The following is a 25542-nucleotide window of genomic DNA, read 5'->3' as shown; positions in this document are numbered from 1 at the left end:
AGTAAAATAAATAAATTACTTATGTTTTGGCAGAATAACCACAGTGTCTATCACCCTCTAATACCCAAATATTCACACAACAGTTCTGCTGATAAAGCATCCAGCCTGTACCAGTTAATTGCCTGTTTCTGGGATTTATTGTATCATTTATGAACCAAATTGCAAATGACTACTCAATATCTTATGGTGAGTTTTATTTGCACTTTATTTTGATCAAATAAATCAAAATCCAACATCAAAACAGTTCACACAGACAACAGTCAGGTTTTCCATAAAACTCATCCAGTTAATTTAAAAAGTAATTATCAGTGCATTTAATATTTCCTGTAGAAATTAAAAATAACAAGAACAGAATCTCCACTGGTTTTTAATGTCATGTTTTTAAATTATATGTTCTATGTAAATTTGTACAGCAGACATTTTATGAGTCTTTTGCCAGATTTTTGACTCAATTTTTCCTCTTCTTTGTTACTTGCTATTTTCAAGGCTGTAAATGAACTCCTGTTGGGTTTTCTATTGCATCAGTGCTAAATTTAGACCCCGTATTATGTTCCTAAAAAGTGGCAAAAATCACATTTGAATTGATGTACGTAGTAGAAGTGTTCAGTCGGTTTACACTGTAGTAGTTGTGCATTTGAATTCTTACTTTCATGTAAAAATACTTAAGTAATAATCAAGTAACTGTGGAGTAGAAATATGGATCCTATCAGTGTTTTATTAAAACTGTATTACATGTGATGCCTTTGACTCATTTCTGCTTCATTCAAGTGCATTTATTTAAACTACATACTTTATGTACATTTTATTTTAGTGACTTCCTCCAGTGAAGAGCTGTGATGGAGTCACTTGATTCTGTTCAGACTGAGGTCAAACTGAAAAAGACCAGACCTGTATCTGATTCAGGATCAAATATAGAAGGAGTCCAGAGCAGGTGGCAGGTTCTCTAAGGCCATGTTCACACTGCAGGTCTTAATGTTCAAATACTATCGTCTTGTGTGGTTTGTTCACATTATAATTCAAATGCGACTCCAATCAGACTCATGTGTGAACTGTCCACGGTCCTGAAGTGACATTGCACAGTGTTTATGGAAGTAAACATGGATCTGTCCAGGTCCAGCCTCCATAACGACATCTGTTGCATTTCAGTTTACATAAATCAGATGAAATGCCACATGACCGTTCAGACTGAAATCCCACTACAAAACATCAGATCTGATTCTGATTTAGGACACATATAAAAGTGGACTGGGTTGGATCCAAAAAAATCTGATTTGCAATGTTCAAGCTATCATAAAAAAATCAGATATGAGTCATATGGGCAGAAAAGCCTGCAGTGTGAACATAGACTGTGATCCTGGTCCTGGTAAATCCTGGTTTCAGTGTCAGGTTCTCTGTCACCCTGATCTTGGTGGATCCTGGTCGTGGTGTGCGGTTCTCTATAATTCTGGTCTCAGTGGATCCTGGTTGTGTCGTTAGGTTCTTTATGTTCCTGGTCTTGGTAGATCCTGATCTTGGTGGACCCTGGTCTTAGTGTCAGGTTCCCTATAATCCTAAACTTTGTGGATGCTGGTCGTGGTGTCAGGTTCTCCATAATTCTGGTCTCACTGGATCCTGGTCTTGGTGGATCCTGGTCTTGGTGGATCCTGGTTGTGTCATTAGGTTCTTTATGTTCCTGGCCTGGGTAGATCCTGATCTTGGTGGACCCCGGTCCAGGTGTCAGGTTCTCTGTGATCCTGATCTTGGTGGATCCAGGTCATGGTGTCAGGTTCTCTATGTTCCTAGTCTTGCTAGATCCTAGTCTTGGTTGATCCTGGTTTCAGTGGATCCTAGTCTTGGTAGATCCTGGTCTTGGTGGATCCTGGCCCAGGTGTCAGGTTCTCTATGTTCCTAATCTTGGTTGATCCTGGTCTCAGTGGATCCTAGTCTTGTTGATCCTGGTTTCAGTGGATCCTAGTCTTGGTAGATCCTGGTCTTGGTGGATCCTGGCCCAGGTGTCAGGTTCTCTATGTTCCTAATCTTGGTTGATCCTGGTCTCAGTGGATCCTAGTCTTGTTGATCCTGGTTTCAGTGGATCCTAGTCTTGGTAGATCCTGGTCTTGGTGGATCCTGGTCCAGGTGTCAGGTTCTCTATGTTCCTAGTCTTGGTTGATCCTGGTCTCGGTGGATCCTGGTCCATGTGGATCCTGGTCTCAGTGGATGTGGTCCAGGTGTCAGGTTCTCTGTGCTCCTAGTCTTGGTAGATCTTGGTCTCAGTGGATCCTGGTCCAGGTGTCAGGTTCTCTGTGTTCCTAGTCTTGGTAGATCTTGGTCTCGGTGGATCCTGGTCTCAGTGGATCCTGGTCCAGGTGTCAGGTTCTCTGTGTTCCTAGTCTTGGTAGATCCTGGTCTTGGTGGATCCTGGTCCAGGTGGATCCTGGTCTCAGTGGATCTGGTCCAGGTGTCAGGTTTTCTGTGTTCCTAGTCTTGGTAGATCCTGGTCCAGGTGGATCCTGGTCTCAGTGGATCTGGTCCAGGTGTCAGTGCTGTTCCAGCTGCCTCCTCAGCTCCTCCGCCTCCTGTGCCATCTCCTCCTCGGTCCTCCACCTGGCCTGGTCCTCCTGCTCCTCTCGGTCGTGTTTCTGCAGCTCATCGTACACGCTGTCGTTCCTGTCAAAGTCCCCCTCCTTCCGCGGCAGAACGTGGACGTGGACGTGCTTCACGGTCTGTCCGGCCTCGGGTCCGTCCTGGATGGCGATGGTCAGGGAGGTGGCGTTGAAGCGCCGCTCCACCAGGTTCGCCACCCTCTGCGTGGTCGTGAACAGATCCGCCACCTCGTCCGGCCGCAGGTCTCGGAACCGCTCCACGGGCCTGAGTGGACACACGAGCACGTGACCGGGCACCACGGGCTTCCTGTTGACCAGAGCGAAGGACAGCTCGGTCCGCAGGAACACCACCGAGGCCCGGATCAGGTGCTGCCCGAACCGGATGGTCGACATGGGTGAGGAGAGAACCGACGAAGAAGAATGGATGAACCCGGAAACAAAACAAAACAAACAACAGCTGCTCTACGGATGCCGGCAGCGGACAAAATGGGCATGCGAAAACACTTCCGGCTTTGGACATTTTATTTATTTATTTATTTATTTATTTATTCAATTATCAATTCTTCCAACCAAAACCAAATTTTTATATGTTTGATTCCATGGACATTATTTAATTTAATTTTAATTTAATTTAATTTTACTTTTATTCATTCATTCATTTTCTGAACCCGCTTTCTTCTCACGAGGATCACGGGTGTCACTGGAGCCTATCTCAGCTACCTATGGGTGAAGGTGGGGTTCACCCTGGACATGTCTCCAGTTCATCGCAGGGCTGACATATAGAGACAAACAATCACTCTCACATTCACACTTATGGGCAATTTAGATTAACCAATTAACCTATCAGTGCATGTCTTTGGATGGTGGGAGTATTGTTATTTTATTTTGTCTTATTTATTCATTTTTATTTTTCAAAATAATTGATGACCACTGGCTTGTTTAATTTGGTGTATTTACTTGTGAAACATAGCTGTCTCGTATATTATGTTTGGAAAACAATGTGAAAAATTAAGTATAAAAAAGTAAAACAAACAAACAAAAACAAACAAACAAAAAACAAAACAAAACGTAATGATAACTTATGACATGGCACCTCCACCTTAACCTCAAAGACAATAAGAGGGTGACAAGGGCTTCGTCAAGAAGAGGCTTACCTGTTTACAACCTCAGTTTGCACTGACAGAATTGCACCATTTTCACTGCCATTTGCACTATGTTTTTGTTTTTGTCACACGATACCCCATTCCCACAAATCGCTTTTTGCACTACTTTATGTATCAAAAGCAAATAAATAGTTACATCAACTTATATGTGGTATCTGGTTTTTAATTGACAGCAAGAGGATAAATCTGAAGAGGAACCACTGCTGTGAGGGAAAAGTAGTGGAGTAAAATGTACAGTATTTGACCAGCAGTAGGGGGCACTATTTAGTTGGAATCTGACATCGATGAGAAGGAGAAGAAGAACTACGTCATTGTAAACAAACATGGCGGCCTGCGTCTGTTACACCTCAGAGGTGTTTAACACAAACTGCTTCTTTTACCTCTTTTCTGTGAATATATGTGTTTTATAGACATGTATTCTCCCGTATTCTCTATTTTTACTAGATTTTTGTGCTTGCAGCGGGTCACATTAAAGCAGAAAATGTTTCTTTTTTCATTTGACTGCTTAACTGTGCTGATTTAGCTAACCGGTTACCAAGGAAACGGCAGCGAACTCTCCACTAGCAGGCTAAGCTAACAGGTTTTCTTGCTCTGTATATTTGTATTATTCGCCGTAGTAGCACCAGTTTAAGACATTTCTGAGTCATTTCAAATAATTATAAAGCTTACTGGGTCGTCATGCGGAAAATATTTTAATCAACATATAAATTAATGTTTCTGTTGCGTTTAGTCAATTGATAAACACTAAATCCCCGTGCGTTTTGCTCTTTATTAACAATTTTTAGCTTCTCTTAGTATTTTCATCAATTGAAGTTGCATCAGGAAATATGTGAGATCCAAATCTGTAATTAAAGGTCAGACCCTGAGAGTTTTACAGCTGTGTTCAGTCTCACCTGGACCTGGACATGAACATGGAACAGTACAGCATCCTGGGTCGGATTGGAGAAGGAGCTCACGGCATCGTCTTCAAGGCCAAACATATTGAGGTGAGAAGAGACAGACGAAGCAATGTATGAGAAAACCCAGAACTGTCAATGTACCTGAGTTATTCCTGTTATTTCGGTGACATTTTGACCCCAAATATTTGCCTAGTAGAATGTGTAATCACCCTGGTAGTAAATAAAGCACCTTCAAATACATTCTTGAATGAAAAATCAAAATTTCTAGGGAACAATGGAAGGAAAGTGGTACTAAACACTGAATAAAATGTCAGGAAGTAAGTTGTGGTGTAAAGTCTGTATTATCATGTGATGTGTCATTGATTATTGATTGATTTCCTGTCAGACAGGGGAGACGGTCGCTCTAAAGAAAGTCGCTCTGAGGCGACTGGAAGACGGCATCCCCAACCAGGCTCTGAGGGAGATCAAGGCCCTGCAGGAGATTGAGGACAACCAGCATGTGTGCATCTATCTACATGTAGTCTCAAAGTTGGAGGTCAAAGGTCACGATCACATTAACCTTCCTCCTCTTCTTCTTCCTCCTTCGTCTTCAGGTGGTGAAGCTGAAGGACGTCTTCCCTCATGGGACGGGCTTTGTCTTGGTTTTTGACTTCATGCTCTCTGACCTCTCTGAAGTCATCAGGAACTCCCAGCGACCTCTGACCCCAGCCCAGGTCAAAGGTTACATGATGATGCTGCTTAAGGGCGTGGCCTTCCTGCATCACAATAACGTTATGCACCGGGTGAGTGATGGAGGTGGTGATATGATGAGGTAGAGTCAGGTAGACAGAATAAGACTCCAGAGTTTTTGGCTGAATTATCTTTAACAGGAAAACTGAAAAAAATACAGATTCAATATGAAAAGACTCATTACATGGACAGAGATTGGAGTGTTGCTAAAACACCATAAACACATAGACACTAGGGATGTAACGATATGAAAATTTCATATCACGATTATTGTGACCAAAATTATCATGGTTATCGTTATTATCGTGATATTGTTGAAATTGTGCTCAAAATGTTCCAAAAGTACGTACACATTCACTGAAATAATTTAATGAAATTATATTTTGAAAATAAATAAATAAAAAATAATAGGCACAGTGTACTTTCTCTTGGTAGAAACTTTCAAATATTAACATGTAAACAACAAACATACAAATGTGCATTAAACATGTCACCTGATAGAGAGAGAGAGAGAGAGAGAAAGGGATAGAGAGTGGGAGAGAGAGACAGCTACCCAGAACGTCAGCCAATGAGAGCGCAGCGTCACAGAACGTCAGCCAATGAGAGTGCAGCGTCACAAAACGAAAGCCAATGAGAGCGCAGCGTCACAGAATGTCAGCCAATGACAGCGCAGCATAACAGGACGTCAGCCAATGAGAGCGCAGCGTCACAAAACGAAAGCCAATGAGAGCGCAGCGTCACAGGACGTCAGCCAATGAGAGCGCAGCGTCACAGGATGTCAGCCAATGAGAAGGCAGTGTCACAGGACGTCGGCCAATGAGAGCGCAGCGTCACAGAACGTCGGCCAGTGGGAGCGCAGCGTCACAAAACGAAAGCCAATGAGAGCGCAGCGTCACAGGACGTCAGCCAATGAGAGCGCAGCGTCACAGGATGTCAGCCAATGAGAAGGCAGTGTCACAGGACGTCAGCCAATGAGAGCGCAGCGTCACAGGACGCCAGCCAATGAGAAGGCAGTGTCACAGGACGTCGGCCAATGAGAAGGCAGTGTCACAGAACGTCGGCCAGTGGGAGCGCAGCGTCACAGAACGTCAGCCAATGACAGCGCAGCATAACAGGACGTCAGCCAATGAGAGCGCAGCGTCACAAAACGTCAGCCAATAAGAGGGCAGTGTCACAGGACGTCGGCCAATGAGAGTGCAGTGTCACAGAACTTCAGCCAATGACAGCGCAGTGTCACAGAACGTCAGCTAATGACATGAACCCTGTGATCACCGGAGCGGCGACATCAAAGCATTTTGTAAATTTCTTTATAGGGCTCTGCGTCTGCCTCGCTCTCTTTCTCTGTCTCTCTCTGTCTCTCTCTCTCTCTCTCTCTCTCTCTCTCTTTCTCTCTCTCTCTGTCTCTCTCTCTCTCTCTCTCTCTCTCTCTCTCTCTCTCTCTCTCTCTCTGGTCTGTGCAGGACCATGCTATCCCTGAATCTCCACAGTGCTCTCCATGCAGGTGCCTTCAGGCATGTTTTCAGAGGCCAAACATTGCGAACTGGCATGCGTGCCTGGAATGCTGCTGCTTCTCTAGGAAATGAGCAGCACTGTGAGTTCTCACAGTGCGGTAATCAAACACGGTTATTATGGTAATTACAATTTAAATGGTAATACTAACTGTCGGGAATTTTACAGCGGTTTATTGTTATACTGGTAAACGTTACATCCCTAATAGACACATACCAAGACACTGACTGCAATGAGCTACAAGTCAAATATAATAATAATAATAATAATAATAATAATAATAATAATAATAATAATAATAATAATAATATTGGAATTAGAAGATGTCCAGGGTCCAGACCATCTGAGTCCAAAGCGATGTTACTTTGAACCTCTGACACATCCTGTGCACATTTGTAACACCCATGCACATATTTCAAATGTTTTTATCAGAGCACCTTGTTACACAGTTACATGTTTACTGCATACACATTGAGTGCAGGGTTTTTACACCCATACAGACAGTTGTGCAGTGAGGTCATAAGGCACTCTGTTGTTTTCTTTGAACATATATGAAGAAAAAATATATGAAGAACAAATATAAACATGAGGTACAAAACACAAATGAGGAAAAAATACATTAAAACATGGATAAATAAAAATAAATATCCCTCCCACTACCCACCCGTACCTTTCCATCTATTCCGTAACACCCATACACATATATTCAAATACTCTACAGGAAAATGTCAAAAATTAGGGCCTGAATCAACCAGCTACTCTCTATTTATCCTCCCATGGCCTCTCAGAATAAAACCCTGATGTCCTGTGTGTTTGTATTTAGGACCTGAAGCCTGCGAACCTGCTCATCAGCTCATCAGGTCACCTGAAGATCGCAGACTTTGGTTTGGCCAGGCTGCTGAGTGAGCAGAGCGACCGACTGTACAGCCACCAGGTCGCCACCAGGTGAGATGTACAGCTCACACAGAGGGGGGTGGGGGGTGGGATGAGGGTCCGGTTCTACTTGCCTGACTCATATAATATATCTTTGATTGGTTCATTGAATTAGTGTTGTATCTGCTGCTGTCCTGATCAAGGTTATAATAGTTTTGGATTTTTCATTATAGTTTAGTTTTATTTAGTTTTGACTTTTTTTTTTTTCTCTTATTCAGTTAGTTTTAATTTGTTTTTAGAGCAGGTTTGCTAGTTTTTATTAGTTTTCATTAGTTTTGTTTTTTTTTCTAAATGCCTTGCTTTAGTTTAGTTCTAGTATTAGTTTTAGTTTTTTCATATCTTTTCTCTTCTTTGCCGTCGTATTCACATAAATCCCATACAGGACTTTGCTGCTTTAGTCTCCATGTTTCCAGAGTGGGGACCAGAAGACGACTCTAAACCAAGTGACGGACCGTGAAGTGCCGTATGGTGCCAACAGCTAAAATTTTTGGAGTGAAATAAATCAATTTCATATCAATCCGACATTGACGAAAACAAAGGGAATTTTATCTATAATTTTTATATGTTTTAGTTAGTTTTATAAGCACACAATACAGTTTCAGTTAGTTATCGTTTTTTTCTTTGAATTATAGTTTTTATTTCAGTTAACGAAAATTTTTTTTCAATTCTAGTTTTCGTCATTTCGTTAGTTTTCGTTAACGATAATAACCTTGGTCCTGATCCATTATTCACTCACTCGCTATTGTAAATACGGACAAGACAGCGAGAGTCAGTCAGACAGTGCCTGTGTTTTTAAATTGCTGTGACCTCAACTAAATTTTTATGCTTTATTAACTGCACTTTTTAAAAAAACTGTCTCACTTTTCTGTTTTTACAATTGTAGTGGCTTTACCTTTAGCCACTACAACGGTGTGGAAGGGTTCAAGCTGTTGTATTTTCGACGCGTGAATGAATGAATGTCCGGCTGGGTTTCTTTGTCTTTGGATTTGCCAATCCATTTATTGTCCAATATAAAGTCCAAGAGTTCATCATACTTCACAATTGTCTTTCCATATACTTTCTACATATAAACAAAATAGGCTTCTTAACACAAAAGAAAACATTCTAAACGCTGGCCAACTCAATCTCACGGTTTCACGCTTTTCACGATCTGGAAATTGTTTGGGGCTGTCCTCACACACACGTCGCCCACCTCACACAGCAGGTATATGGAAGTTTGCCACACCCAAGATGAGTTGCACCAGTGGCAATCATCACAACCAAACCCACTAAACAATTATTAAATTAAAGTCAAAATAAAAAAGAGGAATAAACAAACAAAACTGTATTTTGGCTCCAACAACAATATTATTACTGTTTGTTTGAATTTATTGTTACTACCTGTCTGTAAAACCTGTTTTCTTTCTTGGCGTGTGCTGCTGACCTCATGGCCAGGTCACCCTTGTAAAACAGATCTCGATCTCAGTGGGATTTGAAAATGGAAAAGTGGAAAAAAAAAAAAAAAAAAAGAAGAAGAATAGTAAATAGACTTCTATATAGACATTTTATATTCTATTATAGTTTATTCTTCATACCACCTACAGGGTGGGGAAGCAAAATGTACAATGAACATTTAGTTGTTTTTTCTCAGCAGGCACTACGTCAATTGTTTTGAAACCAAACATATACTGTTGTCATAATCATACCTAACACTATTATCCATACCTTTTCAGAAACTTTTGCCCATATGAGTAATCAGGAAAGCAAACGTCAAAGAGTGTGTGATTTGCTGAATGCACTCGTCACACCAAAGGAGATTTCAAAAATAGTTGGAGTGTCCATAAAGACTGTTTATAATGGAAAGAAGAGAATGACTATGAGCAAAACTATTACAAGAAAGTCTGGAAGATACTATTAAAGAAGAATGGGAGAAGTTGTCACCCCAATATTTGAGGAACACTTGCGCAAGTTTCAGGAAGCGTGTGAAGGCAGTTATTGAGAAAGAAGGAGGACACATAGAATAAAAACATTTTCTATTATGGACATTTTCTTGTGGCAAATAAATTCTCATGACTTTCAATAAACTAATTGGTCATACACTGTCTTTCAACCCCTGCCTCAAAATATTTTAAATTTTGCTTCCCCACCCTGTATGTATTCTTATTCTATTTTTACCTCTTTTATTTTTAAAAAAAATTGCATGGCTTTTTAGTTACAAGGTGAGAAAGAAATGATATCTCAATCCTCTGTATGTCCTGTGCATCTAGAAAATTGAAAAATAAAAATCTTTGAATCTTTGTGTGCAGGTGGTACAGAGCACCTGAGCTGCTGTACGGAGCCAGGAAGTACGACGAGGGAGTCGACCTGTGGTGAGACTAAAGAGGACAGGGGTCTTCATCTCTGCGGCTCCTGTTTTTTAGAAAACACACCAAATCACACACTTGAAAACTGGACCAACAGACTGATCAGATACGACTCATGTGGGTTTAGTAAAAGCACAGAATGGCCAACAGGGGGCAGCAGCAGACTGATAATACAGCATCAGGTCACGCATGGGGCTAAACTTCCTACCTCACTTGGTCCAGACTTTTAAGTTTTATCCAAACCAAAGAGTTAAAGCTCCCTAACAGCTGGTCTTAGGTCAGAAATGAAGATGATTTTCTCAGTCTGTGAATTATATATATATACACGATATATTCCATATATACAGGGTGTCCCAAAACATTTGACATCATTTCATCACCTAACAATTTGTTTACAATTTGTTTGCTCTTTTTGCTCAAAAAAGTGCAATCATTTTTATTGTTCTGCTTTCAGGAGTAGACATGGCATTTACTGCAACAGAAAAGGCGTTCTGTGTATTGAAGTACGCCCAAACTCAGTCAAATATGAATGCACAATGTGAATTTGTTAGAAAATTTCATAAACAAGCGCCAACAGGAAAGCAGATTTGGACGTGGTAAAAGAAGTTTCAAGAGGAAGTCTGTTTGTGTCGGAAAAAAAATAATCTGGACATTGAACATTTGTAATAACTTTAGAACATTATAAAAGTACCATCCCCTAGAATTTTTCATTTGAAATTTGTCGAATAAAACATTTGATGTCCAAAATAAATCCTATTAAGTATCATTTCTCCTGAACACGTAGTCACTCTGATATGGACATCTCAAATGATGTGAATTTTTTTGGGACACCCTGTATATATAAACTATAGTAGCCATAAACAAACAAAAGAAGTGAATTAACAATATGTTGATGTCAGATGCTTCATTGTCTTTTAATAGAGACAGAGCACATGTGGATGATGCGTTAGTCCACTTCCTAAATTACCAAAACTGAACATATGTATCCAATGAATGAAAAAATAACTTTACTTTGGACGTTGGATCAGACTCACAGGTGCAAAACACTCTTTGTTCTACTTTGTTCACGTCAGTTTAGCTAAAACCTGTAGCATCCAACCCATGTAGGGATCCAACAAAGCCATATTCATATAAATCAATATGAGGAGCAACAAAATAAAAAGCACTAAAATCTATTTTCCCAGGTTTAATGATTACATTTGATCTCCACTAAACTTAAGTAATTTTTGTTTTTAGACTTTTTGGATGTTTTAGGTGCTTTTCTAAAATTTTATACAAATAGATAACAATAAAAACAGTCAAATTATACTAAGTTGTATTGTCTTAAATACAAAAACATAGTATTTTGTCATGAAAGGATGTCCAGACCTCACAACCATGCACTTCAATCTTCCACAAACTGAAACTACTAAAACCTAAACAAGACCGAAACCCTGTGAAAACCAAGAAGAAACCCCAAATAAATCTGAAATCACTGTTTCATATTTTGACGATCACGGACTGAATCTTTTCACATGTAAGAATTTAAAGTCTTTCTTTATGTGTGTGTGATGGTTTTGTGTGTTTATGTGACTGTGTTCATTCCAGTGGCGGCTGCTCGTCTTTCAGACAGGGGAAGCTCATTGTCGGCTTACGTAAAAAAAATGTCAAGTTATTTAAACATAAATTCGGCCCTCCATTCCTTTTTAAGAAAATGGTCGTATCGTACCAAGTAAACAAGAAAACGTTGAAATTATGTCAAATTGAAACAAGGAAGTACAATGAGTGTATTTTATTTACAGTGCAAGAAATGAAGAAGTAATGTAGTGGTTTCTCTCTTGATTTCACAGCAGAATGTGCGACGGTATTAAACTGAACTGTGTCAGTGAAGGAGCAGATCTGAAAATAGCTGTCAGTCAAATGGGATTCAGCCTTTCGACTGATCCTCCAATCAGCATTGTGGAATCCTTGCATCCAGCCCAGCCGAGCTCCGCCCACAGCTCCATTCACCCCCAGAGACGCTCAGCGTCTGAGAGCGGGACAACATCGTGGCATTTATCCAATTACCGTCCAGTTCTGAGGCAATGAAAAAAACTGTTCCACTCAGTCCCATTGAAGTGCATGGACGCTGAGAAAACAGAGACACAGGAATGGAGGAGAAGTGAACAACATCCAGTCTGTTGATTTGTGATAAAGCTGATTCTGAACAAATTCGTCTGTGAGATGAACGTGTTCTAACACATTTGTAGTCAATGAAATGTCAACACAACCGAACATATTTAACCATTTAATTTTCGTAATTTTAGGGGAAGCTGAGCTTCCCTTGCAGTCTATGAGAAATCGCCACTGGTTCATCCGATTGTTTTTATTAATGGATGTTAAAATGTTATACTTTTATTCCTTTCTACGGATCACAGTTAAATGGTGTAGGAGAGAATAAAAGAAAAATGAACTTTGAAGACATTATAAAGAATAATGAAGAATAAAAATAACACTAAATATATGTTAACGTGTGTGTTTCAGGGCAGTGGGCTGTATCTTTGGTGAGTTGTTGAACTCATCTCCTCTGTTTCCTGGAGAGAACGACATCGAACAGCTCTGCTGCGTCCTCCGAGTGTTGGGAACGCCGACGCAGGACAGCTGGCCCGTAAGACGCAAACACACAACACGAAAACACACATGAGCCCTGTTCACACATGACAATAGAATGTGGAACCATGTGACCGTTTGGCATCAGATCTCCTGTCTCCACTTTGAAGCCGAAAAAGTATGAGCAGTGCATCATCTCCATTTGCAAAGACAGCAATGCATTACCTGTGTTTATCAGATGAGTAAGAAATCAGGACAGTACTGGTGTTTTCATTATGTGTGTTCAAGCAAAACAATTTTTTTTTTCACATTTTTTGTGAGAGGATAGTTTGTAAATGTAAACACTGTCATGCAATTTAACTTTGTTTTTACACTAAAACAAAGAGAAAAATATGGAGTTGTCTTTATTTCTAGATTAATATGATAGTACAGGCTGTGCAAATGTTGTGACACAACTAGTTAAAAAAACGTAACAAATTAAGCAGGAATTAAAACAGGTTGTAGAAATCCACTGGATTTTTGCCAGAATGAATATAAAGATAGCCTTGCAGCACCTGGAGGGTTCAAATTCAAACTGTGTGAACTATTAGGGTCCAAATACACAAATAAATGAACCAAAGACAACTAAAAGTGGGTTTAGAGAAATATGACCCTTTTAATATAAGTCCCCACCCCCAACCTAGAGATAAACATAAGCATGTAAATATATATTGCCAAAGACACCAGGAATATGAACAGGAGGCACATAGTATTTACACAAACCTCCAGATGTGAGGATACAGCAAAAGCGAAAAATAAATAAATAACAATAAAAAATAAATAGTAATAAAATAAATAAAATATGTACAATATCTACAGTTATTGCGGTGATGAGTGGTGATTCAGTATTAAAGTCATGATAAAAAAAATAGTCTACTTTTGCTACTACTTCTATTTTTGGATTCCCCTAGTCCAGTGGTTCCAACCTTTTTTGGCTCATGACCCCATTTTAACATTGCAAATTTCTGACAACCCCAGACATTCAAAATGGAGACGTTTTTTGCTAAAATTAATTTGTTTTTGATCATATAATTGTTTGCTATACTATGCTGAAAATAAATGTTAATTTTAGACAACATTTAGTCTATATAATGTATATTATTAACCTCCTAAGACCCTGCTATGGGTTTTCTGTTCACATTTGTGGACAAGTATTTCACAACTTTATACAAAAAAAAGAAGAAAAGAAACCTGTCCACCACAAAGGACATTCCATGAAAATTTTAAAAACTGCATCTGAAAAAACTGTTGCATCATGATGTTTCCAATATAGGCACTTATTTAATAAAGAACAAAAAAAGCTTGTACTTTGCTGACATTTCCTGGGTCTTAGGAAGTTACAGACGGCGGCAGTAAAGCCAGGTGTAGAGTATTGCACAAAGGTAGAATATGATTTTCCTTGGTCAGGATATGTACAGTCAGTCCAGCTTGGATTTCCAAGGCTGACAATTAATACTGAACAAACAAGAACCCAAACTATGAATTATGAAAGAGCTGCAGCATCTGAAACTGACCACAATGAACGTTTGACAGATAAACAGAACCACAGTGCTGCAGTTTCACACTCACAGTTTGTCTTTTATGGATTGGGATTGTCTCTGTCAACTCACCATATATTTTTTATTTGTAAGTTTGTTTGTTTTTTTTAATCAATTGCTAGAAATTTCAGGCGACTTCATTTGAATTCCATTCGACCCCGCGTGGGGTCCCGACCCCAAGGTTGAAAAACACTGACCTTAAGTATTGTCTTCATTTTTACAACTGCATAACATCAGACAGACTTTATTGTTGCAACAGTTATAGCAAAACGTTTAAAAAATGCTATTCATTCCATATGTTTTTTGACAAAGCCACATGGAGACACTGGGAAATGTCTAAAGAGCCAAATGTGGCCCCAGAGCCACAGGTTGCCCACCCCTGCCCTATTCTGACCTGATCCTAACTAACTCTACACCTCCATGAACGTCCTCCTGTCTCTATCGTGTCCTCCGTTCAACAGTTCAACAGTTCAACTCTCCACCTTCTGTCTGTGTTTGTGCAGGATATTGTGGAGTTACCAGATTACAACAAAATCACCTTCAAAGAGAATCCAGCCATCCCATTGGAGGAGATCGTCCCCGACACGTCCCCTCAGGCCATTGACCTGCTCTACAAGTTCCTGGTTTATCCGTCCAAACAGCGCTGCTCAGCGAGTCAGGTACAACACCGGACAGGAAGTGGAGTCCAGATCTGGACATTAGCTGATTTATAACACGTTTCACACACAAAGACAGGAAACAGGAAAAAAGCACTATTATTAAAGGACGTGGAAGTAATGGTTACATAATATGAGGGTAGTCTGATGGTTCTAACGCTTGAAGTTTTTTGTTTTTTTTTTTTTCAAATATTTTTTATTGATTTTTCCGTTTTAATGAACAGACAACAGTATAACACTCAAACAAACAAAAAACCCTCCCACCCTTAATAAGATCTATGGTGAATAAAATTAAATACTAATAACAATATCAGTATGTGCATTACATATTGAGCATACACACATTTCAGTGAACATTAATACGCATACAGACGCATATATCCAGTGCATCATGAGTCCATAATTCGGTCATCCTCTTCATTTCTGTTTCTATTTCACAAGTAATAATACTCCACAGAACTAGTAATAAGATATTTTGAGGACATAAAGGTGGTTCTAACAGTCAACTCTTGTAGATTTTTATATAAATCATTTCTTGATGTCATTTGTTTTTAAAATATCTCATTGTGTCTTCAGTCACAGTTTTGATAAATGTAATTTTGACAGAATTTCTCATTATTTTAATTAACTTGAGCACAGTTGTTTTTGAAGAATTTTTATGTAATAACGAAATAAATAGCATATGATAGAACGATAGAATGATAGAACGATAGATAGATAGATAGAACGATAGATAGATCGATAGATAGAACGATAGATAGAACGATAGATAGATAGATAGATAGATAGATAGAATGATAGAACGATAGAACGATAGAACGATAGAACGATAGATAGATAGATAGATAGATAAATAGATAGATAGATAGATAGATAGATAGAACGATAGAACGATAGAACGATAGATAGATAGATAGATAGATAGATAGATAGATAGATAGATAGATAGATAGATAGATAGATAGATAGATAGACAGACTTTGACCCTCTGTTCTATTCTATTGATCCTGTATGGATCTTCTGCTGTCTGTATTGGCTCAGGCTCTCCTCCACCCGTACTTCTTCACGTCTCCACTTCCTGCTCACCACTCAGAGCTGCCCATCCCTCAGAGGGGGGGTCGACCCCCTCGCCAGCGGCTGCAGGCTCCGCCCACAGACTTCTCGGTGGACCTGCCCCTTCAGGACAGCGTGGTGGACCCTGCGCTGCTGCAGGAACACGCCTCCTGCCTCTGAACCACCAGTGTGTATTTACTGTGTTCACATCTGTTTTCTGCTCTTATTTATTGTCTGCTTCAGTGACGTGTTTTGAGATTTAAAAATTTTAATTAAAAAAAGCTGTGATGTTGGATCGTTTCTCAGGTCTTTCCAAGATTTTTTGAAATAGTTCTTGTTTTGACCCATAATTGTCATTGTCATCCATCCATCCACCCACCCACCCATCCATCCATTTTCTGAACCCACTTTATCCTCACTAGGGTCATGGGGGTCACTGGAGTCTATCCCAGCTATGTATGGGTGAAGGCGGAGTACACCCTGTACGAGTCACTGGTTCAAACATGTATTATATTAACCATTATTATTATTTATCTTATTAATCTGCTTCTAAAAGGATACTAGTGTTTTTATTTTTACTCATACTACAGTGATATGTATACTAACATGTATAATGATGATGATCATCATCATTGTTTTTAATTGAACACTTAATTTACTTTCATTCATCAAAATGTAATTACATATTTTAAACATGACATTCATAATTTAGAATTTGTTGTAAATTTGATCATTTTATTTGTAAAATTTCATATACATAAAAATAAATATACCAAAACACACCCAAATTTTACAATCTTCCTATTGGAATTTGAAAAATATGTTAAATCTTTAGAATTTATCTATAATTAAAAAAGTTTCATCACCCTGGCTATTTATAAACAATTTTTTAATATAGACTGAACTCTCTGTTGCATTTATTTATTTATTTTACTTATTTTTGTTAGATTTGTTATTTATTTATTTTTATTTATTTATACTATTATTTGTCTATTACGCTTTGTCTTTAATTCTATGCATTATTGTCTTAAACTTATTTGTTCAAATGCTTTTTCCTTTTTGACATCTTGTTTGTTTGTTCAAAATTTATGTAATGTATACTCAAATGTTTTCAGTAAAGTTGGAAAAAAAAAAAAGGAGTTACACTTTAACATAACATCCCAAAATGAAATTACATATTTTAAACATGACATTCATAATTTAGAATTTGGTTATAAATTTGATAGTTTTATTTGTAAAATTTCATATACATAAAAATAAATATACCAAAACACACCCAAATTTTAAAATCTTTGTATTGGAATTTGAAAAATATATTAAATCTTTAGAATTTATCTATAATTAAAAAAGCTCTATCACCCTGGCTATTTATAAACAATTTTTTTTAATATAGACTAAACTCTCTGTTGCATTTATTTATTTATTTATTTGATTTATTTATTTATTATACTATTATTTGTCTATTATGCTTTGTTTCTTTAATGCTATGCATTATTTTCTTAAACTTATTTCTTCAAATGCTTTTTCCTTTTTGACATCTTGTTGTTTGTTCAAAATTTATGTAACATATACTCAAATGTTTTCAGTAAAGTTGAAAAAAAAAAAAGAAAAAATAAGAGTTCCACTTGAACATCCACCTCCAGTGACAGAAGAAAAGGCCACTTCTCCTCAGTGACTCCTCCCTTTCCTCCTCTCTGCTCCTCCTCTCATCAGCTCCTACTTCAGGAGGAGCTTGGACTGTTTCACCTCCACATGCAGCTCCACGGCCTCTGTAAGTATCACCTTCAACATCCTCTTCACTTTAATACAGGGGTGTCAAACATGCGGCCAAGTGCAAAAATTCTACAGTCTTGAATTAAGCAAAAAAAAAAAAAATTTAGCTTGAATTAAGGAAAAAATCTTGAATTAAGCAAAAAAAAAAAAAAATCTTCAATTAAGTAAAAAACAAAAAAATCTTGAATTAAGCCAAAAAAAAAAAAATCTTCAATTGAGTAAAAAACAAAAAAAATCTTGAATTAAGCCACAAAAAAAAAAAAATCTTCAATTAAGTTAAAAAAATCTTGAATTAAGCCAAAAAAAAAAAAAAAAAAAAATCTTCAATTAAGTAAAAAAATCTTGAATTAAGCCAAAAAAAAATAAAAAAATAAATCTTCAATTAAGTTAAAAAAATCTTGAATTAAGCCAAAAAAAAAAAAGAAATAAATCTTCAATTAAGTAAAAAAATCTTGAATTAAGCCAAAACGAATCTAGAATTAACAACTTAATTTGTTTTCTTTGTTTTAGTGCAAAAAATAACATTAAATTATGAAATTATTTACATTTCCAAACTATCCTGTAACACTAAAATGTGAATAACCTGAACAAATATGAACAACCTGAAATGACTGAAGAAAATTCAGCACATTTTTAACAATTTTTCTGCCTGTTCCTCAGTGTTTAGTGTCTTTGTAGATCTGATCCATAATGCACATGGACAAATGAGAAGTTGAGGCAGAATATTGTTGAAATTGCACTAAATTTTCTTATGTTTTTTAATTTAAATTTCAGTTGTTTGGTTTTTTTTTTGGATAGTTTATAAAAGTAAGTATTTTCATAATTTAATGTTTTTTCTTTCTTTTTTTTTTTTTTTTTTTACATCAAAACAAAGACAAAAATTTGGAGTTGTCATTATTTATAGGTTATTATGTTATTATTTTTCTGGTCCGGCCTGCTTCAGATCAAATTTAGCTGAATCTGGCCCCTGAACTAAATGAGTTTGACACCCCTGCTTTAATACTTCACCTCTGAATTCATCCTGCAGCTCAGAAACAGTGTTTATAAAAATATACCTGCAACATCCTGAAAATAATGATTCAGCTCCACACTCAGCTAAATATTGATGCATCATTTATTTATTAAGATGAAACATTACTTGGTTTTAAGTTCATTCATCACAGGTTTCTTATTTTTATGAGTTTTAGGTATTTTATTGTTGTATCTTAAGTAACTGACTAGTTTTATTTTAGTTTTTATTTATTTTTAGTGTCATATTTATTAACCTCCTGAGACCCAGGACGTGTCAGCAAAGTACAAGCTTATTTTGTTTTTTTTATTATATAAGTGCTTATATTGGAAACGTCATGATGCAACAGTTTTTTCAGATGCAGTTTTTAAAATTTTTATGGAATGTCCTTTGTGGTGGACAGTTTTCTTTTTTTGTGTAAAGTTGTGAAACTCTTGTCCATAAATGTGGACAGAAAACCCATAGCTGGGTCTTAGGAGGTTAAAGGTCAAAGTCATGTTATTCTTGTACAAATTAATTGTTATCATCAGCATAAAATGAAAACCTGCTTGTTTTACTTTAGTTTGTTTTTCCATCTTTACTTGTAGTTTTTTTTTTTGATCACGGTCTTTTTTTATTTTTGGTTTTCAAGTCAACAAAAAGAAATATACAACTTTAAAATGAAATTGTTATATTCAATTCCCATCCAGCCAGTACTTTTTGGTGAAGCACCTAGTGGCCGTCAGTGGTATTACAGCTTTCAGATACTTCCACATTGGCTTAATTTAGTAAGTTTTGGAATTTCTTGTTCTTTGATTTATACTTTACCATCTTTTGATCATCAGTTAGACTCTCCTCGGTCCATCCATCACAACCTTTGACCCACATATGAAAATATTTGTATATGAACTGATTATTCATATATTAAAATAAATGTTTTACTAAAAACTTCATCGTTTTTTCCCACAGCCTTTTCTGTCTTTCTTCTGACTCCTCCCTCTAACCTGAAATGTCCCATGAGTCCGAGCAGCTGACTGGTCAGGTGATCAGTCCCTCCCACTGGTTGGATGATTCCAGCTGTCAGTCACTGATGTCAGCCTATTTCCCTCCTCCTCCATACGTGTCCTTATATGGTCATTCAACTCCGCCCCCTGCATGCCTCTTCTCTACATTAATACCAACAACAACAACAACAACAACAACAACAGGATGGAACAGTTACTATGGCAACCTGTACTCCTCCTCCTCCTCCTCCTGCTGTCTGACAGGTGAAGAGGGCAGTGTGCAGAGGGGGCGGGGCTTTGGACCAGGTGAGTACATCTAAACTGAAATATTAATTTGTTTTTATTTTAACTTTGAAATCCATCATAGGTTTCTTACTTTTATGAGTTTTTAGGTGTTTTATTTTTGTATCTTAAATAACTTTAGTTTTTATTTGTTTTTTAGTGTCATATTTATTAAAGGTCTCTTATTTTGTCAAAGTCATATTATTCTTGTGCAAATGAACCGTTATCATCAGCATAAAATGAAATTCTACTTGTTTTACTTTAGTTTGTTTTTCCATTTTTTCTTGTAGTTTTACTTTAATTTTTGAAAACAGTATGTCAGTTAATTAATTAAATAATTATACAATTAAAGTTAGGTGACAACAATTTTTTGCTTAGAAAGGTTACAGCAAAAAATGAAAACCTTACGTGTTAAAATAAATGTATCACAATAAAATTCTATGCAAAATGTCATAATGTAAAACAATTACTATCCCAGCCTCTGACAGGAAACACACCGTTAACAGCCATAAAGTCAAATAATTCATCAATAAAACACATTTGCATAAACACAGAATCTGTAGATTATTTTCTCATTTAATTAATCAGTTTTCATGGATAAAACGATCAAAAATGTCAGTGTGTATTTACATAGTTTTGGTTTTCAACTCTAAGATCTTCAGTTTACTGTGAAAGGGGAAGAAATAAAGCAGATTAAAACCTTATCAGATGGATTCTTAGATTTTTTTTCTTTATTTTTCTCTTTCTCTTTATTCAGTTTGTAAAATGTTTTACGTTTAAAGCTCAATAAGTCGATTTCTTTCTACAATTCTCTTCTCAAGGTTCAAATTAAAAGACTTAACACTTAACAGACTTAACTTATAAATAAATGCTACTGTGGAAAAAGTGATGCCAAAATCTCACGGTTACAGGAGCTGCCATGTTGCTTCTGTTTGAAATTAGAGTGGAGCAGATTCATTAATCACAGCTGTGAATCACATATTTAATTGCACGTTTTTACGTATTATAGCTCCCAAAATATTTTACTTTTTTTTGACAATTTAGCTTAATTTTCCCCACAGCAGCATGAAACAACCCCAGTTTGTTCATCTTAATGTGCAGTTGTTTCATTTGGACCCAGAAGAGAAAGCTGTAGAGGGAGTGTTTTCAGCTGCTCAGTTTATTGTTATTATTTGTACTAACCCTGGTGTGTGTGTGTGTGTGTGTGTGTGTGTGTGTGTGTGTGTCCGTCCAGAGGAGCGTGAGTGTGTGTCCTGTGGGGCCCACAGCGCCCCCCTGTGGAGCAGAGACACCGCCGGACAACACCTGTGTAACACCTGCAGCCTGGAACAGAAAAGCATGTGGCAGAACCGACCTCTGCTGAGGCCCAAGAAGAGGACGGTGAGTACGACACAACAACTACACACCAGTCTGAACAACTACACACCGGTCCAAACAAACACACACCAGTCCAAACAAACACACACCGGTTCATGTTTGGAATCAGGTGACAATAATGACACGAACAGCATGCAATCCAGAGGTGATTTCTCACAGACTGCAGTGGAAGCTCAGTTTCCCCTAAAATTACTCAAATTAAATGGTCAAATATGTACGGTTGTGTTGAGTACAAATGTGTTAGAACACGTTCATCTCACAGACGAGTTTGTTCAGAATCAGCTTTATCATAAATCATCGAACTCGATGTTGTTCACTTCTCCTCCATTCCCGTGTCTCTGTTTTCTCCTCCATCTCTGCTCAGTGCATTTGTCGTAGACGCTCAGCGTCCATGCACTTCAATGGGACTGAGTGGAACTGGTTTTTTCACTGACTCAAAACTGGACGGTAATTGGATAAATGCCACGATGTTGTCCCGCCCCCGGACGCTCGGCGTCTCTGGCGGTGAATGGAGCTGTGGGCGGAGCTCGGCCGGGCTGGACGCAAGGATTCCACGTGCTGATTGGAGAATCAGTCGAAAGGCTGAATCCCGTTTGATTGACAGCTGTTTTGAGATCTCCTCCTTCACTGACACAGTTCAGTTTAATACCGTCACACATTCTGCTGGGAAATCAGAGAAACCACTACGAAATTACTCGTTCATTTCTTGCACTGTAAATAAAACACACTCATTGGACTTCCTTGTTTCAATTTAACATAATTTCAACGTTTTCTTGTTTACTTGGTACGATGAGGTCACTGAGCATTTTCTTAAAAAGGAACGGAGGGACGAATTTATGTTTAAATAACTTGACTTTTTTTTATGTAAGCCGACAATGAGCCTCCTCTGTCTGAAAGATGAGCAGCCACCACTGATGCAGTCGTTGCACTGAATTCTGCAACAACCAACCACATGGAATAATCAACAATAATCAACAATGTGCAGTAATAAAAAAATGTTCAGTCATGAAACTTACACAATGTGCAATAATCATAACCAACAATATGTAACTAGAAAAGCACTCAGAGAGCGCAGACCCCCCCCCCCTCCCCATCACCACCAAAATTTAATCATTTGTTCCTTGTGCCAGTATCGACTTTTCCTGAAATTTTCATCCAAATCGGTCTGTAACTTTTAGAGTTATCTTGCACACAGACAGACAGACAGACCAACGCTGCCAAAAACATGACCTCCTTGGCGGTAAAAATGTGCAGTAATCAACAATGGGTAATATTCAAAATCAAGAATGCGCAATAATTAAAAATCAACAATGTACAATAATCATAATCAACAATGTGCACAAATCGAAATCAACAACATTTAATAATGAAAACTCATCTATGTGCCATAACTCCTGTCCTCACCTGTCCTGTCCTCTGCACCTGCCCAGGTATGTGTGAATGTGTGACTGTGTGTTTTTACTGTTTTTATTGATTATTCCAGCTCTTTTAATATAATTTAAATATTTAATATTTTAAATTGTGTATTTTTTACTCAATCATCGTCTCCATAAGCGCATCCAAATTTCGTTGTGTGTGCTCTGTGTATACAATGACAGCAAAAGAATCTTTAATCTTTAATGTTGTTTTTGTCTGTTTCCAGTGTTCGACTCAGAGGAAAGGCACTCAGTGTGTGAACTGTCTGACGTTAAAAACCACCCTGTGGAGGAGGAACGCTGCAGGACAACCCGTCTGCAACGCCTGTGGACTCTACTTCAAACTACACCAGGTACTCAGGACTTACCTGGACGTTACTTATATAGACTCATTTTTGCAGCTTTAACCCATAAAAAAATGAATGAATGAAAAAATTAAATGAAAATGAATTTTTCTATTTAACATTTCTTGACTCATTTATCACCGTTTATTCTAACATTATCCTCTGTATTTAGCGTTTTTCACTGTAAATCATATATTTTCCAATATTTAATTTAGATGTGAGTAAATTCAAAGGTTATTATATTAAAACAGAGAAAACTGAAGAAAAAGGGACATTTTCAGCAAAGATGTCTTTAACTGAATATAAACACAAGTGTGTCCATCCACTGTCATTGATCCAACTCCATGGGTTTTACTGGTGAATCAATGTTGTAGAAGATGACGGTGTTTCCATGGTAACTACGGAGCCTCTGAACGTCCAAATGGGTCATATCTGATGACCATGAAAAGATGAAGAACTGTATTTTTACACCAATTATTTACATGTATTGATAGAATTAGGTATATATTTAATCGACAGGTATTAAATATGTTAGACCAGTAGATGGTGTTGGTTGCTGGTGGATGTTTAGGTCTTAACTTACACTTCAATCCTATAACATCTCAGAGTCAAATATTATACTTTTTTTTTTAACTCCTCTCCAGTTGTGTTATATGTTTTACATCCTATTCTTGTCCAGTTTTTTTTTTTGATCCAGAAACATAAGCAACTTTTCCACCTGAAGAATTGTAACTTTTCATGGGATTTTGAGAAACCTCGGCACATTTCCAACAAAATTTTTGGATAAATAACTTTCCCTCGACCCCAAACTTTCCTTGAAAAAAGTTCCTGGTAGGGGGAGTGTACTTCCTTCTTGGGGCGGGGCTATTGTGCTGAAGAATGCTGATTGGTGGAACACACTCGCAGCGTTCCACACTTACACAATGTTTAATCCAGTGGTATCTTTGAACTTGTTTATTCTATTTTTACAAGTTTAATTTCATTTGTGTTTTGATAATTTGGAAAATGAAGCAAAAGAAGAAAAACTACAAGAAGTGAACAACCAACGACGACCATTTGACGACTTCTGTTTATTCTGTTGTGACCTTTAACATAAGTAAACTTCTGGTTTTGTTGGGGGTTTTTTTGTTCTCCAGGTGAACAGACCGTTGACCATGAAGAAAGAAACCACCCAAACCAGGAAGCGCAAAGTGACCAATAAGAACAAGAGGAGCAGGAAGGTCGACCAATCAGCAGCTGATCTCAGTTTCCTCTTCACTTAAATCTACTTTTCTTGTCATTTTTCTTTTCAGAATGTCTGATTTTCTCTCATCTGGATTTCTTTTATAAACTCATTATCTGTATGTTTGTGTGGATTTGTAATAAATAGTTTGTCACAAAGACTGAAGGCCTTGTATTTTCATTTTACTACATCTATTTAACATTATTTCAGTTCAGTTAATACACACACACGTACACGTATAAACACAAAAAACAGAAACAATACATTCATTCAAATTTCAATCTAATTTAATCAAGGGTTAAAAGCTGCAGCTGCCTTTTTAAATTGTGGTTTGTTTTGTTTTTTGTTTTCCTTTTTGTCTTCTTTGATTTTCTTTTTTCTTTTTTTTCACTTTGAGTTTTCCTTTTTGTAAAGGACTGAAAATTTAATAAAATCAATAAACACCTTAATGACAAAAAAATGAAAAAAAAAAAGAGTTAAAAGCCAAGTCATTACTAATAAATCACAATAAAACATGGTGATAAAATAAGAAGAAGAAATACAGTTTTTTTTTTTTCAATTGCTTACACACAAAACTTTTATGTAACACACAATTTCTAAAACCTTTCGCTCAAACTTCACAACTCCACATCAAATCAGCAAAACCACAAGCTAATTCTCAGCCTTAATTTATTAATTTATTTCGAACATGCAAAAAAACAAAAAACAAAACAAAACAAAATAAAAGCAAAATAAAACATTCAAATGGACAGAATTTTGCATGGTCGAAAAGGAGCAGGAAGAAGTATGAACTTATTTAATTCTACCCCTCAGTGCTTTTATACCTTTATCGCTAACTTGATACAAGAGTCAAACAATAATATTTTCCTAATTTTAACATCAAACCACGACAAATAGATAATGCAGTAACTGAACTACACCCAACAATATGATCATGTCAGTCCAGTCATACAAACAAACTCAACAATTCAACCATTTTCTTCAATAATTACGGCATATTTATCAGTACAACATCATCCATAAACAAACAGTCCTTATTGTCATTATTTAATACTGTACCTCTCAAGAATCATGTTTTTATATCTTTTTTTAAACTGAATTATGTTAGATATTTGTTTTATCTCCA

The 25542-nt window shown here is 37.2% G+C and overlaps 3 protein-coding genes across 7 annotated transcripts; 2 read left to right on the top strand and 1 right to left on the bottom strand.

Moving 5' to 3' along the window:
- Positions 1 to 131: 131 nt before the first annotated feature.
- fhit (fragile histidine triad diadenosine triphosphatase) lies at positions 132 to 3045 on the bottom strand. Of its 4 annotated transcripts, none has more exons than XM_030139292.1 (2): positions 2473 to 3045; positions 132 to 2428 (listed from the first exon to the last, which is right to left on the bottom strand). In XM_030139292.1, exon 1 carries the CDS (start codon positions 2973 to 2975, stop codon positions 2517 to 2519), a length of 459 nt encoding a protein of 152 aa, XP_029995152.1. In that variant the 5' UTR covers positions 2976 to 3045; the 3' UTR covers positions 132 to 2428; positions 2473 to 2516. The 4 variants fall into 4 exon arrangements, with proteins under 4 accessions (XP_029995152.1, XP_029995153.1, XP_029995154.1 ...); XM_030139293.1 differs by having other exon boundaries at positions 2489 to 3045; XM_030139294.1 differs by having other exon boundaries at positions 132 to 2198; positions 2489 to 3045.
- A 1004-nt stretch (positions 3046 to 4049) lies between these two features.
- cdk20 (cyclin dependent kinase 20) lies at positions 4050 to 16308 on the top strand. Its single transcript, XM_030139287.1, has 8 exons — positions 4050 to 4731; positions 5030 to 5143; positions 5238 to 5426; positions 7706 to 7827; positions 10101 to 10163; positions 12660 to 12783; positions 14806 to 14961; positions 16000 to 16308. The coding sequence occupies exons 1-8, from the start codon at positions 4651 to 4653 to the stop codon at positions 16189 to 16191; spliced, it is 1041 nt and encodes a 346-aa protein (XP_029995147.1). The 5' UTR covers positions 4050 to 4650; the 3' UTR covers positions 16192 to 16308.
- Positions 16309 to 17647: 1339 nt separating this feature from the next.
- gata1b (GATA binding protein 1b) lies at positions 17648 to 24571 on the top strand. 2 transcript variants are annotated; one of them, XM_030139289.1, is made up of 5 exons: positions 17648 to 17782; positions 19742 to 20040; positions 21293 to 21438; positions 23078 to 23203; positions 24331 to 24571. In XM_030139289.1, the coding sequence occupies exons 2-5, from the start codon at positions 19782 to 19784 to the stop codon at positions 24454 to 24456; spliced, it is 657 nt and encodes a 218-aa protein (XP_029995149.1). In that variant the 5' UTR covers positions 17648 to 17782; positions 19742 to 19781; the 3' UTR covers positions 24457 to 24571. The 2 variants fall into 2 exon arrangements, with proteins under 2 accessions (XP_029995149.1, XP_029995148.1); XM_030139288.1 differs by having other exon boundaries at positions 19742 to 20082.
- Positions 24572 to 25542: the final 971 nt, after the last annotated feature.

Source organism: Sphaeramia orbicularis, chromosome 7, assembly GCF_902148855.1.
Source record: "Sphaeramia orbicularis chromosome 7, fSphaOr1.1, whole genome shotgun sequence".
NCBI classification, from domain to species: Eukaryota; Metazoa; Chordata; class Actinopteri; order Kurtiformes; family Apogonidae; genus Sphaeramia; species Sphaeramia orbicularis.
Note: the sequence above shows the minus strand (reverse complement) of the source record. Positions and strands in the feature narration are given on the sequence as shown.

Coding starts and splice junctions, on each gene's coding strand:
- cdk20 (XM_030139287.1), top strand. CDS start 4,651: ATGAACATGGAACAGTACAGCATCCTGGGTCGGATTGGAGAAGGAGCT. Junction 4,732..5,029: donor TCAAGGCCAAACATATTGAG/GTGAGAAGAGAC, acceptor ATTTCCTGTCAG/ACAGGGGAGACGGTCGCTCT. Junction 10,164..12,659: donor GACGAGGGAGTCGACCTGTG/GTGAGACTAAAG, acceptor TGTGTGTTTCAG/GGCAGTGGGCTGTATCTTTG.
- gata1b (XM_030139288.1), top strand. CDS start 19,782: ATGTCCCATGAGTCCGAGCAGCTGACTGGTCAGGTGATCAGTCCCTCC. Junction 21,439..23,077: donor TGAGGCCCAAGAAGAGGACG/GTGAGTACGACA, acceptor GTCTGTTTCCAG/TGTTCGACTCAGAGGAAAGG. Junction 23,204..24,330: donor TCTACTTCAAACTACACCAG/GTACTCAGGACT, acceptor TTTGTTCTCCAG/GTGAACAGACCGTTGACCAT.
- fhit (XM_030139292.1), bottom strand. CDS start 2,975: ATGTCGACCATCCGGTTCGGGCAGCACCTGATCCGGGCCTCGGTGGTG.